The sequence below is a fragment of the Macrobrachium rosenbergii genome, chromosome 13, assembly GCF_040412425.1.
Source record: "Macrobrachium rosenbergii isolate ZJJX-2024 chromosome 13, ASM4041242v1, whole genome shotgun sequence".
NCBI classification, from domain to species: Eukaryota; Metazoa; Arthropoda; class Malacostraca; order Decapoda; family Palaemonidae; genus Macrobrachium; species Macrobrachium rosenbergii.
In genome coordinates this window covers 1,900,020-1,913,273 of record NC_089753.1, presented here as the reverse complement: position 1 = coordinate 1,913,273, position 13,254 = coordinate 1,900,020, and the positions used below count along the sequence as shown (strand labels likewise).

Here is a 13,254-nt window from a genome sequence, read left to right as displayed (position 1 = left end):
GTGGTTAGTTTGAGTAAGGTTACAGGTAATAGAAGGGGAATAGGAAGTACAGAAGTCTAGTCACGTTGTTGGTCTCACCCGTTTGACAGACTCGATTGAGTTGTTTCAGTATAACAGGTCTTCACCTGACTGGCGCTCCTAAGGGAAAGCGGCTCAAGAGGCAGGAACCTTTGAAGTCAGCTACCTTAGCAGGTAAGGAATCAAGGTGTTTACCTACAACTTTTAGTTGTTTCCCAACAATGTTGGCTGTCTTTCACCCTCCTCCAAATGTGTGAATCAGCTATATATATATAACTGCCAGGTAAGTTCTATTCGTAAAAATTAAGTTTTTATGATAAAACAAAGTTTTATGAATACTTACCTGGCAGTTATATATATATTTTAAATCCCACCCTCCTCCCCTCAGGAGACAGGTCGGGCAAGAGATGATCTGAGGAACTGAAAACGGGAATGATTCCAGCTACCACCCGATAAGGGTTGTTAACCACCTATCGGACACCTACCATTCGGCGGTTGCCGCGAGTTTTGAAAAAATCTGCCGGTTCGACAGGGATTAAGCTATATATATATAACTGCCAGGTAAGTATTCATAAAACTTTGTTTTATCATAAAAACTTCATTTTACCCCTTTGGTGGGGAAGAAGGTAAAGCACTTCACTGTCCTGTTAGGGCAATTGAGATTTATTTAGATAAATTAAAACCTAGAAGGGGCAAAGTTAACCTTTTTGTTTTGTGGTGTTAGAAAACCCTAAAACACAGTTTTTATATATGTAACTTACCCAGTAATTACTCGAACGGCAGTTAGAATTCTGAATTTGCGGTAGCGATTCTTTTGTTTGTATAGGTGACTATGCCCTGCCCACTTTCGGGGTACGAAAGAGGAACAACACCGCCAACACGACAATTTGTTTCTGCCGCTTGTAGCGTCAACACCTGGTGTTGTTACAGCAGTTCAGAGTTTGGAATTCATATTGGCTTTGTATTTTCTTCTTTGGCGAGGTATTTGTAGCCATTTCGGCATTTTTTCCTTTGACTTTTCACGGATTTGACTTTTTTGACTAATTAGGAAATGTCCGACACCAGTAGTTCTAGTTTCCGGTATTGCAGTAAGGGCTGCAATACACGAATGACAAAAGCGACCTACGACTCTCACACCCTTTGTTCCGGTTCAGTAGATTTGACTTGTGACGAATGCAGGGATTGGGGGGAACAGAAATGGAAGACCTTAAATTCTCATTTAGCGAAGCTTGACAGAGATAGGAAGAGGAAAGCTGCCGCTAAAGCTAGCGGAAAAGTAGCTAGCCAGGCTTCAACTACCAGATCAGATAAGGCTGACATATCTATTTGTTCTCCAGCTGTAAACCCTTCTCCACCTGCATCAATTAATTTTCCTAAACCACCTACTCCTTCTCCCAGCTCCATCGCTTCCGAACCCAATCGCTTCGCCAGCCTTGAAAATAAATTTGAGAAACGCTTAAATCTTGTTGTAAGTACAGTGGCCCAGTTAGGGGCACCAATGCGTGTCCTGATGGACAAATTTGAAAATAGTGCTAAAGGTGAAGTGTCAGTGGAGGAAGCGGCTGTTCGTCCCGCTGATTCTCTTAGGCGCAGGTCCCTGCCATACTCCCCGCTACCTGGGAGGAGGCATACCGGTAGCCCAAGGGAGGTCAGTGGGGTCTGCCCACGAGCAGTCGTCCTCTCAGTCCAACCTGTTGCATCCCAGGTTGCGACTATAGACAGCCGCTGGAAAGGCGTCTCGGAATTTCATTGGCTTTCTTCTAGTTCTGAGGAGTTGTCGCCTCGCAAGAGCCGTCTTCGTAGTTTTCCTGAAGTCTTGCCCGCTGAAGAGACGATTCTTGGGTAAGGATCAGTCCCCGCATCTCCCTTGCAAGAGATTGAGGGAGCCTTTTTTTAGTCCTCAGCCGTCGTGCAGCAAGTGGGACACGCCAGAACGTTTCTCCTCTCCTCTGCGCCAGGAACGAAGTTCTAGGCCGATTCTCCTCTCGGGCGGGCAGCGTCAGTCTTCTAGTAAGCGCCGTGTTCCCTCGGCTCGCTTAGTATCGACGGAACGTCCTGTTGAGTGCCAGGAAGCAGACAAGCGCCCTGTTGCAGCCAGGCGCCCTGATGCAGCCAAGCACCCCAATGCTCAGCTCCCTGGTACGGCGAAGCGCCCTGATGCTTTCAGGCGCCCTGAAGTGGCTGGACTTTCCCTTTCGTCAGAGTGCCCCAAAGCTGCCGATCTTCCCATAGCGCTTGAAACCCCTCAAGTCTCCAAGCGCCCTGCAACTTCTGATCAGCCTTCTGCTGCTTTGGACCCCTCTCTTGAACCATTACAACGCAAGTTGGATAACATCCTTAACCTTTTGCAGTTTCCTCAGTCCACCATAAATGACATTGCAGCGAGCCTGCACCAAAAGTCAATGCAGGATTTGTTGACTCAGTCGACGAAGCAGCAGAAGGATCGTCCTGCATTCTCAACTAAACCATCATCTCCGCTCGAGCACCCCAAGACATTTCGTGGGGGAATTCAGAGAGCGCGCCCCAGGGCCCGAGGATCGGTTAGACTTGCTCCCCCGAGTGATCAGAAAATCTTCAGCAAGATCATCCTCTCGCAAGTGAGGATTTTGTCCTTCATGCTCCAGTAGGGGCCAAGCTTCATCTCTTTTGGGAGAGATGGAGCAGAAGAGGAGCAGATCAATGGGTAGTAAAAGTTCTAAAGGAGGGATACTCTATCCCCTTCAAGGAGAATCCGCCATTGACCGACACGCCTGTCGTATTGACAGCCTACTCCATCGGCTCAGAGAAGTATTCGGCCTTGTCGAAGGAAGTGTCATCTCTTTTGAACAAAAAGGCTATAGATATAGTGAGAAAAGTAAACACGAAAGGATTTTACAATCGCCTTTTTGTAGTTCCCAAAGCTTCAGGAGGTTGGAGACCGGTGCTCGACATAAGTGCCTTGAACGTCTTCCTAGAGAAAGCGAAATTCAACATGGAAACCATCCACTCAGTTCTGGCGTCCATCCATCAGGGTGATTGGATGGTTTCCCTGGACATGCAGGACACTTACTTCCATATTCCAATTCATCTGTATTTGAGGAAATTCCTATGTTTCGTTTTCGAGGACCAGATTTTTCAATTTCGAGCACTTTGCTTCGGTCTCTCTATGGCCCCACAAGTTTTCACGCGAGGGTTGGCTCCTTTGGCAGGTTGGCCACGTTTAGTGGGAGTGAGTATCCTGTTGTACCTGGATGACTGGCTGATTCGTTCGCCCACGAAGATATAATGCATGAATGACTTAAAGAAAACTCTTCTCTTGACTCTGGATTTAGGACTAACAATCAACTTCGAGAAGTCACAAATGATTCCCACTCAGAGGACTCTTTATTTGGGAGTTCTGATAGACTCTCTGAGTTTTCAGGCTTTTCCGTTGCCCAGGAGAGTAGAAGACTGTGTGAGGAAATTAAACTTCTTCCTCTCACTTCGTTCGTGCTCCGCTACCCAGTGGATGGGTCTTTTGGGAACGTTAGCTTCTCTGGAACAATTCTTGAGACTAGGGAGACTGCACATCAGGCCTCTCTAGTTCTATTCAAGGGTGTGCTGGGATCGAAAAGTTCATCAGGACTGCCACGTCTTTCCAATAACCCCAGAGATAAAGGCGGATCTGCAGTGGTGGAGGTCCACAAACAAACTTTCAGAAGGGAAGTCACTCGCTCCAATGAGCCCCGACCTAGACTTCTTTTCTGACGTGTCGGATGTAGGTTGGGGAGCGCTCCTGGGGAACCTGGAAGTCTCGGGGAAATGGTTGTCGGGAGAAAAAGGATTGCATATCAACGTGAGAGAGCTGAAGGTTATACGTCTAGGTCTGCAACGCTTTGCAACGCAGGTACACAAAGATTGTAGCAGTACATGTGGACAAAACCATGGCCCTGGCACCCATCAAGCATTGGGGAAGAACACACTCCTTTTCTCTCTGTGAAGTAGTGAGGAATCTGCTATGTTGGGCAGATCGGAACCAGACACGATTAGTCACCCGGTTCATACAGGGCAAGTGCAGTGTCTTGGCGGACGAGCTGAGCCGTCACAAGCAAATTCTACCCACGGAGTGGACATTAGATCTTCGAGTCTGTGCCAGCCTTTGGAAACTTTGGGGTCAACCGAGCACAGACCTATTTGCAACTTCCAGGAATTACAGTCTTCCTCTGTTCTGTTCCCCGTTCCCGGATCTGCTAGCTTGGGCGACAGATGCAATGATTCTGGACTGGTCCAACCTAGACCTTTACACCTTTCCCTCGTTCAGAATGATACGGGAAGTATTAAGGAAGTTTTGCTCTCACCAAAATGTAAAGATGACTCTCGTGGCACCCTTCTGGCCACAAAAGGAGTGGTTCCCGGACCTGATCAATCTACTCGTAGATTCCGAAGCTCCTTCCCGAAATTCCAAGTCTGCTCAGACAGCCATGTCAGGAGGTTTCATCAAGGCCTATCCTCTCTGGCCCTAACAGGATTTCAACTGTCTACAGACTCATTAGAGTGAAAGGCTTTTCTAGAGCAGCAGCAGAGGCTATCGCCAAATGTAGACACATTTCCTCCAATAACGTCTACCAAGCTAAGTGGGCACGTTGTAGGAGTTGGTGCAGAAGAAATAAGTCTCTTCCTCTAAAACTTGTATCACTCAAATAGCAGACTTCCTTTTCTATTTGAAATCCTCAAAAGGGTTGTCGGTCGCTACTATACAGGGTTACAGAGCTATGCTAAACTCCATTTTTCATCACCTCGAACAACCTAGACTTGTCCAATTTGATTAAGTCTTTTAATATCTCCAAGTCCAAGAAAGAGGCTTCCTTCTCTTGGAATCTTGACGTGGTCCTTAAGTGGCTTTCAGATTCTCGATTTGAACCAATGCGCTCTTCTTCTCTGAGGGATTTGACTCGGAAAACTCTCTTTCTGGTGGCTTAGCAACGGCTAAGAGAGTAAGTGAGCTGCAAGCTATAAGCAAAAGGATCAGTTTTTCACAAGGTAATGCAGTCTGCTCCCTTTTGCTTGGTTTTCTAGCTAAAAATGAGAACCCATCACATCCCTGGCCCCGTTCTTTTTCAATTCCGAGTCTATCGGATATCTTAGGCAGAGAAGAAGAAGAGAGAGAGCTGTGTCCTGTTCGTGCCTGCTGTTATTATTTACATCGAACAGAGAAGATTAGAGGCCAGTTTGGTAATCTCTGGTGTTTGGTTAAAAACCCTTCTAGACCCCTTTCGAAGAATGCCATTTCATTTTTCTTGAGGGATCTCATTGTTGAGGCACACTCTCAATTAGCAGAAACAGACTTAACGCTTTTGAAAGTTAAAGCGCATGAGGTTAGAGCAGTGGCTACTTCGGTAGCGTTCAAACACAATATTTCGCTCTCAGCCATCCTGGAGGCAACACATTGGAAGTGCAAGTTGGTGTTCGCAATGCTTTATTTGCGGGACATGGAGACAATTTATGATAACTGCAGTACCCTAGGACCTGTGTCTGTAGCTGGCGTTGTGATGGGTGAGGACGTGTAGGAAGTCTCCCTCCCTTTCCTTTCCTCTTCGCCATGAAAATGGTGTTGAGTTTTTGGGGAGCCTAGGAGGGTACGATGTACCTGGAGTGCCCACTAGTTATTTATGTGTTGGGTAGTGGTCTTTTTTTTATTTTTAATCATTGTTTAATTATGGTATAGGTGACTTTGTTGTTCTGTTTTTTATTGTTGTTGTGGTACTGTGCCCAGGGCAGATGCTTTGGCGGCCTTCGGTGTATACCTTCGTCGCAAAGCTTAACCTTATACTTCGTAAGCCATCAGAGTACTCTTTCACCGCAAAGTGTCCCACTTAAGTAGAGGCGCTTCTGGCCATGCTGCCACGCCGCTACAGGTGAGATGAGCGCCACCAGAGGCATTATCTACCTGCAGCAGCTCTCATCAGGTAAGGAACAACTAATTATCTTATTGATTTTAAAGTAAGATTTTGTCCATGATTCCCCTCCTTTCAATGTGGAATCAGCTAAGTAATTAGTGGGTAAGGTACATATATAAAAATGACATTTTTATAATAAAATAAAGTTTTATATATACTTACCCAGTAATTACGGATGGAGCGCACCCGCCTCCCCGCACATGGACTCTTTTTTTGCATAAACAAATTGTTGTGTTGGCAGTGTTGTTCCTCTTTCGTACCCCGAAAGTGGGCGGGGCATAGTCACCTATACAAACAAAAGAATTGCTACCGCGAATTTAGAATTCTAAATGCCGTTCAATTAGAAACTCTTAGCTAAGTAATTACTGGGTAAGTATATATAAAACTTTATTATAAAAATGTCATGTTTTCCTATGAGAAGCTAGTTCACGATCTTTTACCTTTACAGTATTGAGGGCAAACATTTATAATGTAACGGCAGTTGCTACATCTTTTAGTTTTATGGCAGATTTGTTGCTTGAGGATGTAATTGATGCAGCACAGCAGAAGTGCTGTGCAGTTTTGCTACTCATTACCTTAAGTTTGCAGAAATTGCATCCAAAAGCAGTAAAGCCCATAGTAAAGAGCAATCATATAGGCTCTATGTTTTAAATCCCAGCTTTGCTTTTATGGTGAGAATACTGTGTACAGGTATTGCATAGGTGCATAACTTTTTATCATTAAGGTTTTTTGTTTTTAGTTGACTGTTGTTTTGGGGACTTTTCAACCCGGGCACAGGGTCCCTTTATGCCACATTTATTTCATTCTGGCTGAATTGAAGTGGTTTTCTCCATAAGGCTGCTCTTTGCTGCACGCTTGTGAGAGCTTTGCTCCTTGAATAGAAGCCATCTTCTGTGGCAGTAATATCCAGGAAGGATTCCAGATTAGGTAAGAATGTTTTGGATTTCATACAAGAAACCATTTGCTCAGTGTCTGAGCAGATTTTATCTAGCTGCACTGCCACCATTCTATTCTCAATGTGGGAATCGGCTATCTTTAACAATAGGTAAGATTCATTCCAAATATAAATTTTCATAATAAAATTTTTTTTTTTGGATAATTACCAACTATTAAAGTAAACCCCACCCAACCTCCCCACAACTTAATGGGCTGTTGTGAAGAATTCTAACAAGAGCTCAAACATTCAAAACACTTCTGGTGAAGAACGTTTGAACTAGACAGTCATCCAGGTCAGCCAAGTGATCTTATATTTGAATGCTGACTCACCTTCTTTAACATTGGATAAGCAATCAAGTAATAAATTATAGCATGAAAATTTATACTATACAGTATTATAAATTTATATAAATTTATATTACAGTATTATAAATTTATATAAATTTATATTGTTTGGATTTTGTAGTCATGTATTTACATTGTTTACCACATTTCAGAAAAGCTTGAAATGCTCAAAGATATTGCCAAAGTAATGGAAAAATGTGCTGTGGCAGAACATTGGGTCATTGACAGCCACAGGGCAGCTTCTGAGGCAGCTCGTGAGGTTGCTCAGGAGATGGAAGCATGTAGGGAGTCTGGATCTGTTCTGTCACCACCCGAAACTTTTCTCCAGGTATGTAACATGAATTAGAAAATAATTAAGTAACATTTGGTACAGCTTATTTTGTTTATATAGAGTGCCTCATGTCATTGTGTTTTGCCCTTCTGTACTTTTTTTTTATAAAGATTTGTGAAATACTGTATGGTAGGCAGTGTTATTTAATGGAAATTATATTTTGATTATCCAAGAATCCTGCTTTCATACTGTAAAATATATTATTGTTTTCAGCAATATCAACAATCTGCTAAAACATAAACAAAGTTGAATGGCGGGCAGAGAGGAGAAGAGCGCATGCCCTTCCTTGCCAATGGCCAAAAGCATAGTGGGTGTATACTGACTGGGTGGGTGGGATTCCCACCAGCAGTCAGTAGTTAACTACGTACTCCATCACCGTTTCCAGTTGCACTGAAAGTAAATCCTTATGTAAAGGACCGATGGCTTGTATATTGTGTGGAAACAATAATATATTTTACAGTATGAAAGCAGGATTCTTGGATAATCAAAATATAATTTCCATTAAATAACACTGCCTACCATACAGTATTTCACAAATCTTTATTAAAAAAGTACAGAAGGGCAAAACACAATGACATGAGGCACTCTATATAAACAAAATAAGCTGTACCAAATGTTACTTAATTATTTTCTAATTCATGTTACATACCTGGAGAAAAGTTTGGTGGTGACAGAACAGATCCAGACTCCCTACATGCTTCCATCTCCTGAGCAACCTCACGAGCTGCCTCAGAAGCTGCCCTGTGGCTGTCAATGACCCAATGTTCTGCCACAGCACATTTTTCCATTACTTTGGCAATATCTTTGAGCATTTCAAGCTTTTCTGAAATGTGGTAAACAATGTAAATACATGACTACAAAATCCAAACAATATAAATTTATATAAATTTATAATACTGTAATATAAATTTATATAAATTTATAATACTGTATAGTATAAATTTTCATGCTATAATTTATTACTTGATTGCTTATCCAATGTTAAAGAAGGTGAGTCAGCATTCAAATATAAGATCACTTGGCTGACCTGGATGACTGTCTAGTTCAACCGTTCTTCACCAGAAGTGTTTTGAATGTTTGAGCTCTTGTTAGAATTCTTCACAACAGCCCATTAAGTTGTGGGGAGGTTGGGTGGGGTTTACTTTAATAGTTGGTAATTATCCAAAAAAAAAATTTTATTATGAAAATTTATATTTGGAATGAATCTTACCTATTGTTAAAGATAGCCGATTCCCACATTGAGAATAGAATGGTGGCAGTGCAGCTAGATAAAATCTGCTCAGACACTGAGCAAATGGTTTCTTGTATGAAATCCAAAACATTCTTACCTAATCTGGAATCCTTCCTGGATATTACTGCCACAGAAGATGGCTTCTATTCAAGACAAAGCTCTCACAAGCGTGCAGCAAGAGCAGCCTTATGGAAAAACCACTTCAATTCAGCCAGAATGAAATAAATGTGGCATAAAGGGACCCTGTGCCGGGTTGAAAAGTCCCCAAACAACAGTCAACTAAAAACAAAAACCTTAATGATAAAAAGTTATGCACCTATGCAATACCTGTACACAGTATTCTCACCATAAAAGCAAAGCTGGGATTTAAAACATAGAGCCTATATGATTGCTCTTTACTATGGGCTTTACTGCTTTTGGATGCAATTTCTGCAAACTTAAGGTAATGAGTAGCAAAACTGCACAGCACTTCTGCTGTGCTGCATCAATTACATCCTCAAGCAACAAATCTGCCATAAAACTAAAAGATGTAGCAACTGCCGTTACATTATAAATGTTTGCCCTCAATACTGTAAAGGTAAAAGATCGTGAACTAGCTTCTCATAGGAAAACATGACATTTTAATAATAAGTTTTATATATACTTACCCAGTAATTACTTAGCTAAGAGTTTCTAATTGAACGGCATTTAGAATTCTAAATTCGCGGTAGCAATTCTTTTGTTTGTATAGGTGACTATGCCGCCCACTTTGAGTGCGAAGAGGAACAACACTGCCAACACAACAATTTGTTTATGCAAAAAAAGAGTCCATGTGCGAGGAGAGGGTGCGCTCCATCCGTAATTACTGGGTAAGTATATATAAAACTTTATTTTATTATAAAAATGTCATTTTTATGTACATACCACTAATTACTTAGCTGATTCCACATTGAAAGGAGGAATCATGGACAAAATCTTACTTTAAAATCAATAAGATAATTAGTTGTTCCTACCTGATGAGAGCTGCTGCAGGTAGATAATGCCTCTGGTGGCTCATCTCACCTGTAGCGGCGTGGCAGCATGGCCAGAAGCGCCTCTACTTAAGTGGTTTAACGTTGAAGAGTACTCTGATGGCTTACGAAGTATAAGGTTAAGCTTTGCGGCAGGTATACACCGAAGGCCGCAAAGCATCTGCCCTGGGCACAGTACCACAACAACAATAAAAAACAGAACAACAAAGTCACCTATACCATAATTAAACAATGATTAAAAATAAAAAAGACCACTACCCAACACATAAATAACTAGTGGGCACTCCAGGTACTCGTACCCTCCTAGGCTCCCAAAACTCAACACCATTTTCATGGCGAAAGAGGAAAGGAAAGGAGAGACTTCCTACGTCCTCACCCATCAACGCCAGCTACAGACACAGGTCCTAGGGTACTGCAGTTATCATAAATTGTCTCCATGTCCATAAATAAAGCATTGCGAACACCAACTTGCACTTCAATGTGTTGCCTCCAGGATGGCTGAGAGCGAAATATTGTGTTTGAGCAGCTACGAAGTAGCCACTGCTCTAACCTCATGCGCTTTAACTTTCAAAAGCGTTAAGTCTGTTTCTGCTAATTGAGAGTGTGCCTCAACAATGAGATCCTCAAGAAAAATGAAATGGCATTCTTGAAAGGGGTCTAGAAGGGTTTTAACCAAACACCAGAGATTACCAAACTGGCCTCTAATCTTCTCTGTTCGATGTAAATAATAACAGCAAGCACGAACAGGACACAGCTCTCTCTCTTCTTCTTCTCTGCCTAAGATATCCGATAGACTCGGAATTGAAAAGAAGCAGGGCCAGGGATGTGATGGGTTCTCATTTTTAGCTAGAAAACCAAGCAAAGGAGCAGACTGCATTACCTTGTGAAAAACTGATCCTTTGCTTATAGCTTGCAGCTCACTTACTCTCTTAGCCGTTGCTAAGCCACCAGAAAGAGAGTTTTCGAGTCAATCCCTCAGAGAAGAAGAGCGCATTGGTTCAAATCGAGAATCTGAAAGCCACTTAAGGACCACGTCAAGATTCCAAGAGAGAAGCCTCTTTCTTGGACTTGGAGATATTAAAAGACTTAATCAAATTGGACAAGTCTAGGTTGTTCGGGTGATGAAAAATGGAGTTTAGCATAGCTCTGTAACCCTGTATAGTAGCGACCGACAACCCTTTTGAGGATTTCAAATAGAAAAGGAAGTCTGCTATTTGAGTGATACAAGTTTTAGAGGAAGAGACTTATTTCTTCTGCACCACACCACAACGTGCCCACTTAGCTTGGTAGACGTTATTGGAGGAAATGTGTCTACATTTGGCGATAGCCTCTGCTGCTGCTCTAGAAAAGCCTTTCACTCTAATGAGTCTGTAGACAGTTGAAATCCTGTTAGGGCCAGAGAGGATAGGCCTTGATGAAACCTCCTGACATGGCTGTCTGAGCAGACTTGGAATTTGGGAAGGAGCCGGAATCTACGAGTAGATTGATCAGGTCCGGAACCACTCCTTTGTGGCCAGAAGGGTGCCACGAGTCATCTTTACATTTTGGTGAGCAAAACTTCCTTAATACTTCCCGTATCATTCTGAACGAGGAAAGGTGTAAAGGTCTAGGTTGGACCAGTCCAGAATCATTGCATCTGTCGCCCAAGCTAGCAGATCCGGGAGCAGGGGAACAGAACAGAGGAAGACTGTAATTCCTGGAAGTTGCAAATAGGTCTGTGCTCGGTTGACCCCAAAGTTTCAAAGGCTGGCACAGACTCGAAGATCTAATGTCCACTCCGTGGGTAGAATTTGCTTGTGACGGCTCAGCTCGTCCGCCAAGACACTGCACTTGCCCTGTATGAACCGGGTGACTAATCGTGTCTGGTTCCGATCTGCCCAACATAGCAGATTCCTCACTACTTCACAGAGAGAAAAGAGTGTTTCTTCCCCAATGCTTGATGGGTGCCAGGGCCATGGTTTTGTCCACATGTACTGCTACAATCTTTGTGTACCTGCGTTGCAAAGCGTTGCAGACCTAGACGTATAACCTTCAGCTCTCTCACGTTGATATGCAATCCTTTTCTCCCGACAACCATTTCCCGAGACTTCCAGTTCCCAGAGGGCGCTCCCCAACCTACATCCGACCGTCCAGAAAAGAAGTGGTCGGGGCTCATTGGGCAGTGACTTCCCTTCTGAAAGTTTGTTTGTGGACCTCCACCACTGCAGATCCGCCTTTATCTCTGGGGTTATTGGAAAGACGTGGCAGTCCTGATGAACTTTTCGATCCCAGCACACCCTTGAATAGAACTAGAGGCCTGATGTGCAGTCTCCTAGTCTCAAGAATTGTTCCAGAGAAGCTAACGTTCCCAAAAGACCCATCCACTGGGTAGCGGAGCACGAGCGAAGTGAGAGGAAGAAGTTTAATTTCCTCACACAGTCTTCTACTCTCTGGGCAACGGAAAAGCCTGAAAACTCAGAGAGTCTATCAGAACTCCCAAATAAAGAGTCCTCTGAGTGGGAATCATTTGTGACTTCTCGAAGTTGATTGTTAGTCCTAAATCCAGAGTCAAGAGAAGAGTTTTCTTTAAGTCATTCATGCATTATATCTTCGTGAGTGAGCAGATCAGCCAGTCATCCAGGTACAACAGGATACTCACTCCCACTAAACGTGGCCAACCTGCCAAAGAGCCAACCTCGGTAACTTGTGGGGCCATAGAGAGACCGAAAACAAGTGCTCGAAATTGAAAAATCTGGTCCTCGAAAGCGAAACATAGGAATTTCCTCAAATACAGATGAATTGGAATATGGAAGTAAGTGTCCTGCATGTCCAGGAAACCATCCAATCACCCTGATGGATGGACGCCAGAACTGAGTGGATGGTTTCCATGTTGAATTTCGCTCTCTAGGAAGACGTTCAAGGCACTTATGTCGAGCACCGGTCTCAACCTCCTGAAGCTTTGGGAACTACAAAAGGCGATTGTAAAATCCTTTCGTGTTTACTTTTCTCACTATATCTATAGCCTTTTGTTCAAAAGAGATGACACTTCCTTCGACAAGGCGAATACTTCTCTGAGCCGATGGAGTAGGCTGTCAATCCGACAGGCGTGTCGGTCAATGGCGGATTCTCCTTGAAGGGGATAGAGAGTATCCCTCCTTTAGAACTTTTACTACCCATTGATCTGCTCCTCTTCTGCTCCATCTCTCCCAAAGAGATGAAGCTGCCCTACTGGAGCATGAAGGACAAAATCCTCACTTGCGAGAGGATGATCTTGCTGAAGATTTTCTGATCACTCGAGAACAGTCTAACGATCCTCGGGCCTGGGCGCGTCTCTGAATTCCCCACGAAATGTCTTGGGGTGCTCAGCGGAGATGATGGTTTAGTTGAGAATGCAGGACATCCTCCTGCTGCTATCGACTGAGTCAACAAATCCTGCATTGACTTTTGGTGCAGGCTCGCTGCAATGTCATTTATGGTGGACTGAGGAAA

General features: G+C 43.4%; 1 protein-coding gene across 3 annotated transcripts in view; it reads left to right on the top strand.

Annotated features, from left to right (window-relative positions):
* Positions 1-13,254, top strand: part of LOC136844856 (E3 SUMO-protein ligase NSE2-like) — a 297,320-nt gene that overhangs the window by 62,369 nt on the left and 221,697 nt on the right. For all 3 annotated transcript variants that reach the window (XM_067114096.1, XM_067114098.1, XM_067114097.1), the window contains exon 2: positions 7,367-7,542. In XM_067114096.1, coding sequence (XP_066970197.1) covers positions 7,367-7,542 — 176 coding nt within the window. The remainder of the gene's footprint in view (positions 1-7,366; positions 7,543-13,254) is intronic.